This window comes from Portunus trituberculatus, chromosome 31 (genome assembly GCF_017591435.1).
Source record: "Portunus trituberculatus isolate SZX2019 chromosome 31, ASM1759143v1, whole genome shotgun sequence".
Lineage (NCBI taxonomy): Eukaryota > Metazoa > Arthropoda > Malacostraca > Decapoda > Portunidae > Portunus > Portunus trituberculatus.
Window position 1 is genome coordinate 1,633,211 of NC_059285.1, and position 18,901 is coordinate 1,652,111.

The following is an 18,901-nucleotide window of genomic DNA, read 5'->3' on the forward strand; positions in this document are numbered from 1 at the left end:
TCTCGGGATGACTCTCGCCAGTAGCAGGGGAGGCGTGGCAGGACACTGGTGTGGGCAGGGAGGCTGAGTGGTAGTGTGGCGGCGACTATGAAGTTGACGTGACATGTTGACCATGTGGCGAGCAGCGTGTGTCCTGGTGGTGGTGGTGGTGGTGAGGTGTTACGCTGCTGCCACCGCCCACTCCATCTCTAGTCAAGGTACGTGGATTTGACTGAATTAACTAAAGGTCATTGAGTGTAGAATCAGATGAGCAAATCGACTGTTTAAGGGTAGTTATTATTATTACTGTTATTTTGTATTATTGTTGCCTGATGATTAAAATAGTGGTGATAGTTTGTTCTTTTATAATGGGGCAATAGTAATAGTTTTATAAGATAGGATTGGTGCGTAGTTGTGTTATCAGACGACCTAATCAGCTGTTTGAGTAATGTGGGTGTAGTTGTGTGTGTTTGTTTGTGTGTATAGTTGCCAGGTAGTTATATTGGTAGTTTTCATTTGTTTATGATAACAATGTACCATTAATGGTCTCGCGGAAGTTGCGGCGTAACTGAGAGATAGTTTGTTTGATAGTGTGCGTCGTTATCTGCCTGGTAATACAAAGTTGCCAGATAGGTAGTTGGCTGTTAATAGTTGTTAGGTAGTAATGGTAGTAGTAATTATAGTATTCGATTACATTAGGTGTATTAATATGATTTTATGTGATTATTAGTTAGGCACGAATGTATAATGAATGGGTCGGTCGGTAATTGTTAATTGATGGTTAACTTAATTACTAGACAATTATGATAGTACCTATGTCATTGCTTGTTCCTTATTTGAGTGGTGCTTCAGTAAGTGTCTTGTTTTGCGTGTGTTCTGAAAGGTGATGGTCAGGGGACGTAAGCGTACGTAGTTGTAATTTAAATTTGTTAATTGAGAGTCGCCAGATAGTTGTAATAGTTGTTTTGTTCTGTATTGGTGATAGTTTATCATTGTAATGATATACGTAGCAGATAGGTATGTGTACCATACGTGTTAAATGATAGTTTACAGTTGTTGCAGTAGTAATAAATGATAATTGTTCTTTATCAAAGTGGTACTTGATTATCAGTTCCTTATAATGCAGTAAGAGTAACTTCAGTATTGTGCAGGAGTGAGTGATATGGTGTAGGTGGGTCACTTCGCCATCGTGGTATCTGTGCTGTCAACAGTGACTCAGTGTAAGCCGGAGATAACAGCACAGATCTGCATGCTGATGAGCCGCAAGAACACGTGATCAGTAATAATCTAGTTTTTCTTGAAACATCAGTGTTTGATGTTTAACGGCTTAACTGCAGTACTACCATAAATTACTCACCAGTTAATATTTGTAAATGAAAGTTATTCACGTTTTTATTTAGTTTTACGCAGAACAGTTTCAGTTTGTACTATGAGGCGCATTTCACAGTATTTTGCAGATAAGCATTCAGAAATGCATGGAAATCCTGGGCATCTTCCATGGTATTGATGAGCCTTAGACCAGATAGCTCCCAACCTTTTCAAAGTTCGTGCACCAAGGAGGCTGAATACAACCTCCTTGTCATGCATCACGTAGGGAGTTTTGAGCAATTTATTTGATTGTGTGCCCTCGCGCTCAGGAGAGAGAGAGAGAGAGAGAGAGAGAGAGAGAGAGAGAGACTAAAATATAAATAAATATATACATAGGTATATGAAAACTATACTTTGGACAGAGAAGTGCTATTAATTTCAAAACCATGTATAGTTGGTGGTGTAGCTAATTATGTTAAGTGCGTAGTAAAACAAAATGCCACATCTCAAATCTTTATAACATGAGTTGTGTCAGAGTGTGATTAAGTAAGATATGGCCTCATTGCTTGTTAGAAGTGGTTCGCTGTGTCCCTGCCTAACCTTCTCAATTATCGTTGAGACTTAAATGAGGGGCAAGTTTGTGGGGTGTTAAGGGGGAGGAAGACCATACTAGATTGAAATGTTTAGTCACACCGTTTTGAAGAACTTCTTGGTGTGACATGAGCAAGACTGAAGCATAGCAGGTAGTTTGGTTTGCTAGTAAGACATTTTGTAGTCCACGGGAGAAAAGATGAAGCATGTATTTGATATATTGAAAGACAGGAAAATCCCAAAAACAATCTTGTACTAAAGGATTTCATGCCTACAGCAATGATTAATATGATCTTTTGCATTGTACAAATATATAATGGAGGACTGATCAATTTGTATGAGGTTTGAAGAGGATGAAAGTCTGATGGACCTGTTATCATTTAACTGGTATGGAGTGGGTCCGAATAGCATCTTCCAGTGTCACCTTCTATAAACTCACTTGATTGCAGCCAAGGTGACCACAACACCCAAGAAGCTTCTGTGTCACTACAACCTCCAGTGCCCTGGCCAGCGTCCCCCACCATCCTTGCCCCTCTCAGCCCTCGACCCCAGCTTGTGCACCCATATTGTCATCTCCTCAGCTGTCGTGCACAACACCACCATCCAGCCTTGCACTCCGGGACACACTGAGGTGACTTGTGTTTTGAGTAAAGGACTTATACTATGTAAGAGTTATATACTACAGGGATCTCAAGAGCCACGTGTTTGCCTTCTTATAGGAATACGAGGAAGGACTTGTGTAGATACTTTCACAGTGGAAGATTAAGTTTTAAGATCTAGATGAATTCATAATGAAAAAGTATACTTGTGATAGAATTTAAGGACTAGATATGTGAAGAATGGGTTGGTTAATTGAGTGTGTGTGTGTGTTTCCAATGTAATCTCATCCTTGGTGTTGTGTCCTCAGGTGTACAAGGAAGTGGTGTCCCTCAAGAGGCAGCACCCAAAGCTTCAGGTGATGGTGAGAGTGGAAGGGAACTGGACAACTCTGATCCAGGATGCTCAAGCTGTGGCTGTGTGAGTGTGGTGGTGTACTCCATTCTTTCATTGACTTAATGTAGTTTGAATTATTGGGCTGCATGATCAAAAGAGAAAAGGCTCGGCGTAGAATAATTATTGAGAAGGATTTCCCCATACTTGACAAACATGGAAGAACACATATTTGAATAGTTTTTGGGCTTTTTGTTGCTGATTAAATTTACTGATTGCTTAAGTATCCTAGACCAGGGATGGATCTCTATGTGTACAGTGTAATTTGTTTAAATTCCTTTATTGGCTAGCATAATATCTTTTGGTCACCCACTCCCTCCACCAATAGGTTCGCCTATAATACAAGAAAATTCTTGCATACTTTGAACTTTGATGGCCTTGAGGTAGCCTGGCAACCTCCTATGTGGCCTCCATGGAGACATGCCACGGTGCAGCAGGTTTCTCTCCTCCTCCTTCAGCTCAACAATGCCCTCCAGGTTAGTCTGTCTCTTGTAGTCCATGAGAATCTTATTTCTTTACTAGGTATGTTATTCTGTGAGCCTCAGTCTTTATGTAATTATGAATTTATGTAATTTTGTGTTAGGTATTTAGTGTCCTGCTGAAAACTGCTTACAAGTTTATTATGCTTATTATGTATGACACTTCTCAATAGTAACTGTAATGTGGTGCTGAAGGTGTCCCATTTTAAACACCTGTAATTAAGTTTAGAAGTCATCACATAATGTTTTTATGATGTGAAAGAGTAGCCAGAGTATTATTTCTGTTCTTCTCCAGAAATATGAACTCCAAAATCAGATATGGCTATCACAATTTTGTTTTGTTTTCAATGTGCATATCAAACACTCTGATTCTGGATAGGAGTCTAGCCATTTCTAAAGTTCTTGTGCATTTGAGACTACACTAGTACTGGAGCCTCAGGTTCTAATGAGTTGAAAATATTTCTCATGCTTGTTTCCCCACATGTATCTGTATCAGTAATAATATTGACACTGATGATTTCCCTCTTACAGCTGGCCTCGCATCCACCCTTCACTCTGTCGATGGCAGTGTCAGCCTCACAAGATCCCATCGATCATGCATATGACGTCACAATCATAAACCGGTAAGTACCTGGCTGATATGCAGCTTGTCCTTGGTATTGTGTTGTGGTACTTTATTCATAGTTTTTGTGTGGGTTTATTAATAAATACCTATGTAAAGTTGGCTCCATACTTGATGAAGCAGCCTTGTTTACTTGTTGATGAATCATGCAGTTAACATTGTAAAAAATAAGTAAGGTTACCAAAGGGATATTCATCATATCTATTCTTATTGTCCTTTTCTCCACAGAACAGTTGATTTTGTGAGTTTGGCTTCTTACGACTTCCACACCTACCGCTCTTCCTTGCCCTTCACTGGCCATGGCTCTCCTCTAAAACCGCAGAAGGCAGAGCACGGCCACTGGGCAACTCTCAACACAGAATGGGCGGTGAAGCACTGGCTGAGCAAAGGTCTACCCCGTGAGAAACTGGTGGTTGTTATTCCCACATATGCCAACACCTGGAAGTGAGTGGTGGGGTGTGTTTTGTTGCAGTGTGAAGCCTCAGCATGATGCTATTGCTTCATCGTGTATTATTTTGACTTAATTCAAATATCAGATAATGTATTTACCAAATTTGATACTTTCCATTTAATTCAAATATTTAATACTATATTTACTAAATTTGATACTTTCCATAATATTTAAAGCCTTTTATTTTCATGTCAAGTGACCAAAGAGTAAGCTATTAAACTCTTCACTCTGGGCAATAGAAAACAGCTCCTCGGTACCGTATCTGGGCTGGGAAGTGGTGGGGGGATACCTGACTCAGAGACAGCTCTCTCTCTGAGGTGAACAAAGAATCTTTCTTTTCAATGAAAAACATCAAGCCCTGAATGAGGAGAGACCAGCCATGGGCTGCTTAGATAATTGAGCAAGGAAAGAGTAGAGCACTAGAAAGACAAGAGTGCTAAAGTTAGCCTGTTGGTGTAAAGGTTTGACTACAGTGTCTAGTTTAGCATCTTTATATGCTGTCAAGTGTGTGTTCTCTGTGGCACTGGACATCATGGTGCCATAAAGATTCTACTTGACCAGAGGTAGAGCCTCAAGTAGTTAGAGCTCCTAAAAGTTAACAGTAAGTGCTAATGTTTAGAGCTGAGGAATACTGGTAGATTGTAGTAATGTATTGCATAAACAGAGTATTGTGAAATTATTGCTGAATATATGAATACAGCCAGCTGACTGCATGTAGATAAAAAGGATAAAATCGGATTCACAGAAGCACACGCACATTTGAGTAAGTTGGATCTCCCTTATGTAACAACTACAAGTGCAAGCGCACAACTTTGCCACACACAAACAAATTCTACATACGGTTGCAGTTTCTCCCCTTATCCTTATTTGTACGTGTGTATTCAATGATTCTCCTCAGGTTGCTCTCTTCATCATGGATTCGGGTAGGAGCACCAGCTGTAGGGCTGGGATTGATGGAGGGACGGATGACACACCCACAGGTCTGTACATTTGTACAGAAGGGCTCTGCATGGCACTGGGACGAAGCAAGCAGAGTACCATATGCCTGGAATAGCTGTGATTGGATATCATATGAAGATGAGAGCAGTGTGAAAGAGAAGGTGAGTCTTATAAAATTGTAAATTGAGCTTTAAAAATGCAATAGGATTTGATTGATTTTAGTCTATAGTCATTGATATTTATTTGACTCCTTCCTCCAGGAGGTTGTCTTCCAGTAAACCCAGTGGGTTCCCTTTCCTTTCTGTACTCATTTATGTAATATTGTTACATCAGGCTCAGCTAGTGGTGGCAGAGGGCCTGGCTGGAGTGGCTGTCCTTGACTTGAACTCTGATGACTGGGGTGGCCTGTGCCCTGAGGTCACCACATTTCCACTACTGAGGGCTGCCAAGGATGTATTGAGCAGATTTGGATTATGAACAGATATGTATGTACTGTTTCTTGTTCACCAGTTTGCAACTTTGATGAATCTTTAAGCTAGTCTTGTGATGTTATCCCTAATTGATAAGTGGCCTTGAAACTAAGTAATTTATTAGAGTGGTTTAAAGTTACCTACATGTCACCATGATGCCCAGGCTCTAGGTGGTAACACCAAAGATGCACTTGGGTGGTGATATACTAATATGGGTACCACTACAAATAAAATTGCCTGTTCCACTAATGGGTAGAAGCTTAACAGCTCTTCTAATACTCTAAAAAAAAGTAACTGAAGATCCACTGTATATACTTTGTATGAAATAGATTAAATCTGTTCGTGGACTCCAGGTCTGTGTTTGGGAGAGCAAGTCGGACACACACTGTGGTCCATGCAGCACATATCCTATTTAAAACACTTTTGTTCACCTCTCACCTGGAATAAACAAATTATTTACATTGTTATCATAAAGACATCTAACTGACAGCAAGACGGCATACGCTGATGTCCCTGACGACATTTATCAATGCATTACTAGCTGTTCTGGAGGTGAGGTACCTCTGTACTGCGATCAGATGTGATGACAAATATGACAGCCCAAAGAAACATCTTGCAGAATTTCATAACTCTTGAGACTCAATATACCAGCAAAGCATTTAGGAAATAATACTTTCTGGTAAAGTTCCACATTAGCAATGAGCTTGAAGCACCATGCAAAGGAACAGCATGTTGGCAGTACACATGGTGAATACCTGGACACATCACAGAACTAAACCAGCAGTGGAACTGATAAAAAATGGAGAGAGAGAGAGAACCTAAGTTCTGGTATTCTTTTAATCTGATTCACAATCTTGTATCATTGTTTCATGTAGTGATGTAAAAACCAAGGGAAGTAAAACTTGCTGCCTTTTGAGAGGTCAACCAATGTGTTGGTGAATAGAGAAGGGGCTGACTGAAGACACCAGCTTAATCAGTGATAATCTATGTCTCAGTAGCAGATTAGAAATGGATATAATAATAAAAATAGTTATAAAAGGTAAGATGATACTATTAAAGGGTATTATGTTTATTGTAATAATAATAATACATTCTTTGATCCTCAAGACCAATAACAATTACACAAGAGGAAGTTCTACTTTTTATACTAGCAGGTCTGTGTGAGTAGTTGGTAGCAAGAAGAGTCCAGTGTCCGCCACTCAAAAAAATTGATAGTGTAATTTATTCAACAATTTTTGTTATCCAGAATATAGGAATGTGAGCACAGCTGTATTATGCACCCTGTTTATTAAGTCATAGCAGTGTATATATACCTTGTCAGCTACAGTCACCACATTCACCTTTTGGTAAATATCAAGTGTTTGCATAGGTAACTACTCATCTACAAAGAATAACACTCAGTTTTAAAACTGACATTAAAAATTTTAAAGTTGTTTGCTTAAACAAATAAATACCTTCATACTAAGTGGTTGATGAGGTATAACGCTGCTATGACTGATGTTAACGCTGCTATGACTGATGTTAACAGGGAACACACTAACATCTATACTAACATTACTGAAGTCTCCAGAATAGCAGGGATATTATAGAACTGATTACACTAATCAAATTTCAGGGTTGTTGGCACTTGGCCCTGCCACAGACACTCACATGGACCTTAAGGAATGTTCTACCTGCAATAGGATCAGAGGCATTTTCATAAAATGACCACAAAAGAAACCTGCACTTAAGTGGTCCCAGCACCTACGTGGCAGGGAAGTTTTTTTTTTGTTCACACTGTTTCTTTAAACAATGCAATGATGCATTAAGTCACTGCACTGACCACTATAGCAACTGCATTTAGTCACTGCACTGACCACTATAGCAACCTCATTTTTGTGCTATTTTAGTTTTTGAGTTTCTCAACATTTCTACAGAGGAAACATCCATAATACTAATGTTGGACTATTTTGTTAAAGCAAGGTCACACATGCCAATTTGCGACTGATATTTTACATGTGTAGAATTTCTGACTCAGAATTGATACCTTGTGACTGCAGAAAGCAGTTGCAAAACAAGACCAACAAGTTGGTCTTGCTAGTCAATTTGTGACTATTTATGTTGTGACATCAAGGAGTAAGCCTTGAAAATGTGGTCTCCAAATATGGAGATGATGCTAGAGTTGGTGAGGGGAAAAAAAAAAAAAAAACATCTGGGACCCCAGAAATGAATTGCACAGTAAAAAAAAAAGCTTGCAAATCAGTTTGATGAAATAGCTGCCACTCTAGAAGAAGTTTCCTTCAATGCAGGGTGTTGTTGGAGGTAAGGATTGAAGACATGTCAGGATTTAATTTGATCACAATTGTGCATAGTCTTATGAGAGAAATGTAGGCTACTTTAGAGTGTGGTAGACACTCCTTTCTTTCCTTCTATTTAGCCAGAGATGTATCCACAGGCATTTTCTGTTCTGTTGACTCTTCCATTACACCAAAAGAAGAGCAACCACAGCTTCAGCATCGTTACTGGAGGACGACACCTTGGCAGGTAGCTGTTTGTTTACATTCACTTCCCGCCAAGGCGCCAACTAGTCAATATTTTCCAGGCGCTACATCTGACACTTTCCGACTAGAAGGGATGAGTCAGAAACTCTACGTGTGTAAAATATCAGTCACAAATTGATACATGTGAACCAGCCTTTACTGTCTGTTTCATAATCAATAAAGCACTGAGAATCAGGCTTCATGGCATATACAGTGGGGCTGGGTGCTGTTATTTTACATTAGTTCATTCCTGCCAATGGCACAAAATATGTATACATATTCTCTTAAGTAGACTTCTTATATGAGCAATTAGTGCATTCAATTACTTGTGATAATTTATCCAGCCTCTATCCCTAATTAAATAGCTGCAGAACTTAATATAAACTATATTTAGCTTGAATTGTTTAGATTCAAGCCAACGGACTATGGGTAAATCACTAACTAAGAACCAAGTGCCAAATCCTGTTCCTCTAAAAGCATCACTAATGGAGCAACCACAGCTGCTTTCAAAAAAAAAAAGTGTGTAAAAAGGATTACTAAGTTATCACAGATTGTTTAGGAATTAAGCAACATAAAGTTAATATGGCCAATTAACCAACAAGCAACGTTTTACCTTAAGGCAGAGCTCGTCCTGAGAGACAAACAGGCAACATGAACTTGTCCTTTACAACAGTTATTTGCAAATAACCTGTGCACAGCTCTGCACTGGTTGGTCTGAAGTACACCGGCACACATGCATAATGACCAGATTTTATGGTGAAGCGTGTGTGTCTTACCATAAATGGGCCCTGTGTTACTTCTGCTTGCACCTGAAAACAACAGAAACAGGTTGACTTTGTAGTGCATAGTGCAGATATAAATTACTAACAGTTTTAGTAATTTATATGTGAGAAGAAAATAAATACAAGCAAGAAGAAGATAAATACAAATGGAGAACAAAACATTAGCTTCAAGGACAATAAGAACTTTAAGTTTATACTTACACAATGATCTACTTTGTCAAGATTCCTCAGTGTGACCTTAACGTAGCTCTCCTTAGTAGTCTTTGTGTCTGGGAAGCTCACATCATCAGATTCAAGCTGTACAAGGGTCTTCTGAGGTTGCCTTTAGGAAGACGGCAAAATACAAAAGATACGTAAATTATGCAAAAAATGTAATATTCAGCACATAGTCTTAACAAAAATATAGGAAAGGAAAAAAAAAAAAAAGTACAAATATAGAGATGCATTGAATATCGACAAATAAGAGGACAGTATAGACGCACTGAATATCGACAAATAAAGCATGTCCATCAGTGGGTTGTATTACAAAAGTCAGATTTTTCACGGTATGTGATGCAACCCACCAATGGGCAAACACTCTGAGGTTGCCAGTTCGTTTGGGTGTTCTCCCATACAACACTCTGCTCTTCTCACTTTGCTGGCTTGACCAGCACTGACATGATAATTTATTTGTATCACAGTGCGGGAGAGCTTGCTGTGCTGCCAATCGCAGAGAATGTGTTAAAGGCCCAGCCTACAGAATATTTACAACCCACTATCTCTATCTCAGGTTAATAAGCAAGCATAAACATATACTTCCCATTCCAGTTTCATTTTTGTCCACATCAGTAACATTCCAACACACCCTGCTGCACTTTGGTCCTACATACATTGTATCCAAATACTTCTAAAATGTTCCATGAAATACAATTCAAGAAACCAAGTTAATAATCATATAGTCTGTCTTTTCACCACTTGAGGCAATGTCATCCTGGGAGAATACAACACAAAACAGATGAAAAGGAGGAGTTTGAGAGAGAGAGAGAGAGAGAGAATGTTGTCATATTGTTAAAAACTGAAGTGAGTTGCAGTGAATGACAAGAAGGTTTCATTATTGGAAATCCACTAAAGGAAAACACATTTTGGGTAAGTACATTGAATGTAATAATGGAAACCTGTCCAGGACTAATAGCTTTTGAGCAAAATATAGACCAAGTATGCAATGAATGCCCTATGTGTTTGTGCATGCAGTTATAATGAATCTGAAAAGCCAGTAGTGAGAGAATGTGTTGGCAGTTCTTATGTGTTATATGCTTGATGGATGTGATAAACTGAAAAAAGGCCCAAGTTTTCATTGAAAACTTACATCACTCACCTCTGACTCTTCATGTTTGAAACTGGCAGCTGAGTCTTGACTGCAGTGATGCCCTGGGTGTGGCGATGAGGAATACTGGCAGCAGAGGATGGCTGGTGTGGTGGTGGTTGGCAGGACTTTCCAGAAGCCCTCAACTGAGATATGGTTGTGGTGGCAGACAGGTGAGCAATGGAACCAGGCTGTAGGTTGTTAGCCATGGACTGTTGGGGGTTTCTTGGACCTTGCTTGGCAGTTACAGGAGGGGGAGTGGCAGCAGAGACAGGCTGACTTGATTTGACATGAGTTGCAGTGGCCTTCCTCGTGGCTGGTAACAGGGTGATGGTGGCACTGCGGCTTTCATTCTCTCCCATGACCTGGTATGGAGATTTTTGAACATGTTAACATTACATTACTTGCAAGGCTACTTACATGCTAGCATAAAACACATGTCAAGATGATTATTCCATCACAGGATAACCCATGTGTTTAGCATTCTTGACTTTTCCTGATCTTTGATCTAGCTATACTCCTGCTCTCTGACTAATTCATGCCTTCCCTGCTTGCCACTTCTCATTTCAAAAGCTTTGACTTGTGTTGGTCTATCCCTACAGTGTCTGTGGAAAGAAAGTACACATTTTTCATACATCTGGCATTGCTGTCATGAGCATGTGGGGTGGGGGTCTGTAAGGCAACTGACAATTCCAGCCCCAATACTTTGTGAGGTGTAGTGGAGAGAGGATTTGTCACACTTGTTTCCATTCCACTATGCCGTTTCTCCTCTTTCTCTTCCCAGCTTTCCTATTTTTTTTTTTTTGCTATAGTACAAGTATTTGGATGGCTCCAGTCAACCTCAGCAATGAAGGAAAGGACAATTTTGGCATGGAAAATATTTCTAGGTATAAGGGTGACATGAAAGCACCATTTGTTGCCTAGTTGGAGTTGCTCACAATCTCCCTTCAGATACCATTCTTCTAAGAAAACCAACATCATGGAAGCCAAGAGACATTCAAGGTGACTGATACTCGCATGAAGCAGATCCTTCAAAACCTTATGTTTCATAACAGTATCAGTCTCCTTGGATGTCTTTCTTGGAGCGAAATGCATACTTTCCACAGACAATGTAGATTCAAGTAATTCACTATGCTGATATCTGACATCCCACCAACTCTGAATACATTTTAGATGCAATATCACTGATTCCCCTTCATATTTTAAGAAACTACATTGGCATATATATTGATAAGGCATTGCAGAACTATTTTCAACTAACTTTGAGGGAATGAGTGACAGGTGAGGCAAGAGTATGAGGAGGACAGGCCATCACACACAGCCTCACAGTGCTGTACCCCAATAACACAGCTTCTTGAGGCTCAATCTGTAACCAGCTGCAGGTGCTGCTCACCTGGAACACAAACAATATTATCACTGACATGTACAGTATCAATGCACTTCTGAACTTTTTATACATCTCGCTCTTTCTTGCACATGCATGATTGCTCATTACAAAACAATAAAAACTTGTAATACACTTCCAAGAATCTTTCACTAACACCTCATATTTGTATTTCAATTTTGTGCCAGACAAAGTAACTATGGACAAATCCAAATCTTGGTGGATACCTCGAGCATCTGCTGTGTGTTTGTGAAGTTGACAACAAAAAACACTTGTGGAGAAGTGTCACCACACTGCACACTCATTGTCTGAGGCAAGACATCCCATGTAGCAGAAGAGGATGACAGCTGGCTGGGAATGCTTTGCATTTTATTAGAATCACAGCTGCCCACTCTGGAAAGGAAGGAAGACAAAACATGATATTGTAAACTTTAGATCCTGTGGTCTCAACCTTTTTCTCATTAACCCCTTGAACACAAGGACATTTTGCGTCATTGAAGCACTCGTGACACGCACTGTGTCATGGCTACGTTAGGCTTACATGGTGATTTTTTTCCCAGATACTGTATGAAATCTTTCAGAATGTAAGTCATATATGATACAATGGTTTACTTGACTTTCATCATTATTATTACAAAGGTGTACGATTGGCTTATACAAGGATAAGTACCAATGCACCCTGCAAGCAATAATTTTATTTTATTCATTTATTTTCTTATAGATTAATTCACCATAAATATGAAAATTGTGTCATTTATCATCTTCAGAAAATGGCCAACAGCAGGTAAACTATAAATTTTTCTCTCTAAAATCTGTGTGGGTTTATTTCATAATGTATGTGCCTAGTAAGAAAAATAACTTTCTATGGAAATAAGAAGAGAGAGAGAGAGAGAGAGAGAGAGAGAGAGAGAGAGAGAGAGAGAGAGAGAGTCACCACTTTCCAGCCCAGATATGGTGCCAGGAGTTATTTTCTATTGTCCAAAATGAAGAGGTTAAGAACCCCCGAGTTATAAGACCATCTACTTGAACCCCCAGTAATCTGACATTGAACAGAATATTAATTTAGTGACTGAGACTAACCTGATATGTAATTGTATACTGCAAAGGATATTATTAGATCAGCCATCTAAGTAGTCCTGGAAATCTTACAGAATGTTAATTTAGTGACTGCCTCTAACTCAATATGCAAAGGTACTGCAAAAGATATTATTAGATCAGCCATTTAGGTACACCTAGAAATCTTGCAAACCTCTGATGGTTTGCAAATCCCAATTTGAAAATCTCTGCATTAGACCATGCAAAATTCTGACCAATCTTCATACATTAATGATATGCTTATTCAAGTAAATGAAACCCAACAGTAGATTTACATTTTTAGATTTTAAATAAAAAAGAGTAACAGCAAATGATTGTATTAATTTTTTTGCATAATGACTTCCATTTATGAATTATTACTGCTATCTGATGTATTAATGCAAATTCCACAAGACTAATAGTTTCCATCGAAAATAATTAACAAACACAATGAGACACTTGCCTTTCAATCTGAGTCATAGTGAGATCTGCCACTGTTTGCTCCCCTGCCAGGTTGGCAAAGACAGTGAGTGAATGGTCTTCACTTGGCCGCTGTTCACCCCATACCTCTACCTGCAGTGCATTTAACTTGCTTCAGTATTAAAACATCAATATTCATCAGCTCATAATCCTTATCAGGTGCAACATTATACAGCCACACCACTCTGGCAATGACATGCTTAACGCAACCACAAAGAGTCCAATGCTGGTCTTCTCCCCACCTGTGTAGTAGTGCAGGCATTGAAAAACACCACAGCATCCTCAGGCTGTGGTGGCAGGATGTCAGGCTCCTGCTGCCCTTTTTGTTCACTGAACTTTTCCAACCAGTTGATTTTCAATAAGTCAGGGTTGTTGATATGGCGAGCTTTCACTTCCTTGTTCTTCATCCTAAAAGAACAACATTATCAGTACTTCTTTATTAGTGCACCTCACTAAATGATTACAATGTGGACCTCCCACTTTTTAACCTCATGACATGGTTTCTCAGTCGGGCGAGATCACACCTGCCACCTGGCCAGTTTGCCATGAATGGTGTTGGCAGATGTTAGGCTGGCTGGTAATGAACTTGCAGCATAAGTGTTCTACAGAACACTAACATCCATGATTTCAATACGCTCAGCCAGGTAATTATCAAGGAGACACGCACAGCTAAGTTTATTACCACCTGACCACCTAACTGTCACGCACCCTTCATAAAAGGACTGGCCAGGTAGCAGCACTGAGCTTGCTACTCATGAACCTATCATGGCAAGGAATGAGATGAGCCATCCACACTTCCCTTCAAGCTCAAGGCAACCACTCATGCCTAGTATCTTATTCTATCCCGTAATGATCCTAAAATCTTGCACCTGAGTTTCAGGAGTCCTTAGTACATGCTTCAGTGTTCACCACTCCACTCACCTTTGGTATCTATGCCACAGGGTCTTCTCCCCTGAAACAACCTGAAGCATCCCAATGAGGCCTGGTGTCCGCGCTAGCTGACTCTGGGTGCTGTTGGCCACAATGTACACTTCATGTGTCTCTCCAGCACCTACTACCACTCGAGTTGGCTGCACTGAAAGGTCTGTTGCTACTTCCTTACACTGCTTATCTGCAAAAATATTTGAGTATATCCCATCCATCTAGTCATCTTCTATGAATACAAAAGCCAATATACTGAATCTTCAAACTCTTTCACAACTACAAGCATTCCTTAAAAATAAAATAAATTTACTTTGCTCTCCACCCTTCTCCCTCTTCTCTTACTCACGACTCCCCCTATTCCAGGTATTGTTCAGACACACGCCCACCTTCCTCTCAACATCCAACAACCTTACTACATTTCTGGACACAGAAATATAACCCATCACTGATGATGAGCTTGTAACCATTAATTTTGCCAAAGATTTCAATATCAATTCGTTCTGATTCATCAACTTCCACTAATCATACACCCATATCATTCTTTCTCCATTTTAGTTTCCTCTATAAACACCAGCTATACTTAATTAAATTCACTACATTTCAACTCCGCCATTCATAAAATAAAAATTGAGTCGTAGGAAACATGAGGAACTTGCATACTTTATATCAGATGAATTATGTATCTGTACCTGACATGTTCTCTACTCTTACAAGCAAGATGGTGCTGGTGCTGGTGCTGGTGTTTGACGGTGCTTACCAGAGAACATCTGGAGGATAAGTAATAAAGTACGATGGCCAGTGTTTGTGATGGAAGTTTGTAGGATGCTGGTAATCCAGGGGAGAGATCCTTGAGGATGAAAGGCTTGCCTGCACTGCTGTCCTTCACCACCAACTCCCCCTGTCCTCCGTATCCTTGCAGTGGAATCTGGTGAATAAAATAATTTGCATATTGTTAACTGTATCATGCAATTTGTATGCAGAAAATAAAGATACGTACTGGAGCAACTTTACCATCATTCTGGGACTACAGTACCATCTCTAAAGGGCACAGCATCATACAGGGCCAAACCAGTCTTGGTCAGTCAAGTAACATGAAACTACTCATGACAGACTAGTAACACTTTTTTTTTTTTTTTTTAAGCCCCCAAAAACCTGACATCCTTTATCTTCCTCACCTTCCACTTAAATGGATGACTGGAACTGCGGTGGCGGAAAATAAGGGTAGCAGACAACGACTCCACAGCTGTGGGTTGCAGCAGCACTGACAGAGCCAACTCCTCACATGGCTTCAATACCATATTCATCTTCTCTTGGCCATTCTCACTCCCATCCTCACAAACCTGAATTAGGACCACAACATCACACTCCCCTCATTTTTAAGATATTCACATTTAGCACAGTAGGGACAAACATTACACCAGTAACAATATCAGGCAAGTGTGACACTGGGAAAGCTACACAGTTTTACATCACTGGGATGAATACTATGAAGAATGAAAGGGTTGCAAAAAAACAAGTAAATGTATAAAAATTCATCATGAGAAGTCATTCTTTAGCACTTCTAAAGAACATAGCCCACTGCACCTTGAAGGCCTGGCTGCCAATGATGGTGGCAGACAGAGGAAGATTCTGAGAGGTGAAATTATTCCTCAGCACCAATTTGAGGCAGCTTGTGGTGGCCACAGCCACTGTTCCGAACACCAGTCGAGATTGTTTGCTCTGCAAGGCTGATGAAATATTCTTCTCACTCAGAGGAGGGCTGGAGGTCACCTAAGAAATACCAAGAATAAGATTACTTCACAAGCATTAAAAACTATCTACACATCTTCTATGGTTATTTTCATGCTAACGCATGCCTTGCTGCACAAGGCTTTCTGTTTCCTCTGGCCCCTATTCTGTCTCAGTCATTCATACCTTTCTCTGGTAAACTCTGGAACTCCCTACCTACATCTATATTTCCAACTTCCTATGACTTGACTTCATTTAAGAAGGAAGTTTCATCTCTTTCTTTTGGATAACTCTTTCAGACCTGCAAGAGGGCTGGCAACTAAGTAGGTTTTTTTTTTTTCACTCTATTGCCCTTGGCCAGCTTTCTCCTCTTACATAAAAAAATAATAAATAAACATCATAAAAGCCATAAAAAGTTGGATAGCTGAGTCAAGGCAAAAGCTCTTCACATTTTATAATGCAAAATAATCAGAAAGTGGAAAGTTCACAAATGCACAAACCAAAGATGGTAAACATTTGTATGAATTTACCTTCCAGCTGTGGCTCTCAAAGTGTGTTCCACGAAACCCAAGGATTCTGTAACACCTTTCAAGGGTTCCATGGCAAAAATGAATACACTTTTGACAAAAATTTACTTTAAGTTATAAATATGAAGAGGATTGGATAAAATTAAATATGAAAGGGATGAAATCATCTGCATTTTAGGGAAGCGAGAGAGAGAGAGAGAGAGAGAGAGAGAGAGAGAGAGAGAGAGAGAGAGAGAGAGAGAGAGAAAACCCACCTCAGACAATGGTGCACTGCTGGACTTTGCCAGTGACGTGTGAATCTTCTGTAGCTGTTTGTTGGTTGGGGAAGCCAGTGTGGCTGGGACACCAGCAGAAACTGAAGCAGCAGCAGTGGCAGCTTCAGGAGGCAAGGCAGTGGTGCTTGCTCCAGTACTGTGGGATGAGTTAGAGCCTGATGACGCGGCAGGAGACGGAGGCAAGGACGGGGCAAGGCAGACTCCAGATACGGCTATGTTGAACTCCATGCCTTCTGGCTCCACTTGTATCACCAATTCACTAGGAAAGATATTGTTACCAGGACAATGATGAAGTGGTGAATGCAAATGGACAAAAAAATGTACATGCTATATTGTAATTGATGGCATACAAAAAGCAATTTGGGAGAAAAAAAAAAAATAAAATAAAATAAAATAAAATAAATAAATAAATAAATAATAATAATAATAATAATAATAATAATAAAAAAATCTCATTGAGATAGCTGGGCCAGATCACCACCTATAAAGTACCACCATCTACCTCCAGTATCTCTTCCTCCTCCGTCTACCCCAGCCTCCTCTGTCATCCTGAGCACCAATACTTCCTTTTGTCTCCTTCACACTTCTCAGCCCTGAGCATCTCCTGTGGCACCACTTCCCAGAACCACCCACACCTCTGTACTAACAACTAACATGGATATCTTCCTGCTTCCAGCCTCATTCCAGGTGCCTTCCCTATTATAATTATCTTAGTTAATCTTCACACCTTTCCTCTACCTCAGCCTTTTTAATTGCTTTTTTGCTCTGCTGTTATATACACATTTAATTGGTCCTACTTGCACACCTGTTGAGTGTGCCTACACAAGCACCAGGTGTGAAGAGTAGTGCAGGGAAGGAATGGCCTCCAGGAGGCATGGTGAGGCTGGCTGGCTGGACAGAGAAAGCCTGGGAGTTGTCCTTGACTGAAAGGCTGATGTGGAGAGGGAAGGACGAGGCATTCTTCAAGGTGAATTGGGTGGTGCCACTTTCATGTGGGTGTGTGTCAACAACCAGAGGCTCAGGCGTACGCAGGATCTGCAGTTCTATAACACCTATGGCAGCCTGAGGGTGGAGAGGGAAGGTTATCATGCAGTGTGACAGACAGAAATAACAGAAACAGAGAAATAGATATGAAAAAAAAAAAAAAAAAAAAAAAAAAAAAATCAGGCAAAAAAACACAGTAGATTGAAATAATGTGGATGAAATAAAACACCTCCCCTGTATTGCTTGTGGAGAGGAGACCGACTCACCTTGATGGGGTAGGAGGCCAGAGTGAGGGACGAAGGTGCTGGGCTGTCCAGCAGAACATTGAAGATGCTCCCCACTTGTATCTTTCCACTCTGGGGGACTGAGGTAAAATCAACATGGAGTCAGAACATAAGAGGACCATTGGTGCTCTTCCCTATAATGATAATTCACAAACTACACCACATCATCCCACCACACACACACACACACACACACACACACACACACACCATTCATGTCCAGATTAACTCCTGCATCCTCTGAGGAGCAAGAAACTATCAAAATACTTATCTCTTCCTATCTTCTATCATTTGTTTGACAGTCACTCAACCAATCATACACACCAGTCTCTCACACACACACACACACACACACAGTTCCTAGACACGCACCTGCTACTCCCTCAAGTTGTGGAGCTCTAAGGGTGAGAGAGAAAGTAGTAGGGGTGGAAGGAGCTAGTTCACATGATAAGTGAGATGCCGATACCACCTTTCCTGTCTTGTTCTTGTTTTCTTCCCAACAAAAGATGGGGACACTTCCTGCCACCTGCATTCAAGTTTACTTTGTCATTTCACATTACAAAACTCCAATGTAGAAAAATGTAAGTTTCAAAGTCATGTTTTCAAGAACATAAAAGTGAAAATTTAGTACCAAATCTCAGTACAACTGAACAGTAAATAACCATTAACACTTTCATCAAGAAATATTAAACTTTCTCAAAGTAACTGCTTCCAATATTTCATCCAGAGATACTTGTGATGCAATTTTTTTATTTACTCTATAATCTTT

At 40.1% G+C, this 18,901-nt stretch overlaps 2 protein-coding genes across 7 annotated transcripts in view; one reads left to right on the forward strand and one right to left on the reverse strand.

Moving 5' to 3' along the window:
* On the forward strand, positions 1–15,335 carry LOC123511528 (chitinase-3-like protein 1). Of its 6 annotated transcripts, none has more exons than XR_006676856.1 (11): positions 1–197; positions 2,328–2,509; positions 2,786–2,895; positions 3,197–3,344; positions 3,879–3,970; positions 4,198–4,413; positions 5,319–5,520; positions 5,693–5,844; positions 10,514–10,645; positions 14,352–14,492; positions 15,049–15,335. XR_006676856.1 is itself a non-coding variant. In XM_045267504.1 (9 exons), exons 1-8 carry the CDS (start codon positions 104–106, stop codon positions 5,834–5,836), a joined length of 1,188 nt encoding a protein of 395 aa, XP_045123439.1. In that variant the 5' UTR covers positions 1–103; the 3' UTR covers positions 5,837–5,844; positions 10,514–11,991. The 6 variants fall into 6 exon arrangements, 3 of the variants coding, with proteins under 3 accessions (XP_045123439.1, XP_045123438.1, XP_045123437.1); XR_006676855.1 differs by having other exon boundaries at positions 15,053–15,335; XR_006676857.1 differs by lacking the exon at positions 10,514–10,645 and having other exon boundaries at positions 15,053–15,335.
* The window catches only part of LOC123511597, a 23,270-nt gene continuing 12,546 nt past the window's right edge, over positions 8,178–18,901 (reverse strand). Inside the window, exons 16-31 of the mRNA XM_045267622.1 lie at positions 18,505–18,658; positions 18,115–18,212; positions 17,670–17,926; positions 16,844–17,123; positions 15,919–16,104; positions 15,510–15,674; positions 15,024–15,259; positions 14,681–14,754; positions 14,332–14,521; positions 13,653–13,818; positions 13,394–13,503; positions 12,084–12,249; positions 11,734–11,865; positions 10,485–10,837; positions 9,332–9,452; positions 8,178–9,157 (exon numbers count right to left, since the gene is read on the reverse strand). Of these exons, the coding sequence (XP_045123557.1) occupies positions 8,963–9,157; positions 9,332–9,452; positions 10,485–10,837; positions 11,734–11,865; positions 12,084–12,249; positions 13,394–13,503; positions 13,653–13,818; positions 14,332–14,521; positions 14,681–14,754; positions 15,024–15,259; positions 15,510–15,674; positions 15,919–16,104; positions 16,844–17,123; positions 17,670–17,926; positions 18,115–18,212; positions 18,505–18,658 (2,883 nt within the window). The 3' untranslated portion in view covers positions 8,178–8,962. The remainder of the gene's footprint in view (positions 9,158–9,331; positions 9,453–10,484; positions 10,838–11,733; positions 11,866–12,083; positions 12,250–13,393; positions 13,504–13,652; positions 13,819–14,331; positions 14,522–14,680; positions 14,755–15,023; positions 15,260–15,509; positions 15,675–15,918; positions 16,105–16,843; positions 17,124–17,669; positions 17,927–18,114; positions 18,213–18,504; positions 18,659–18,901) is intronic.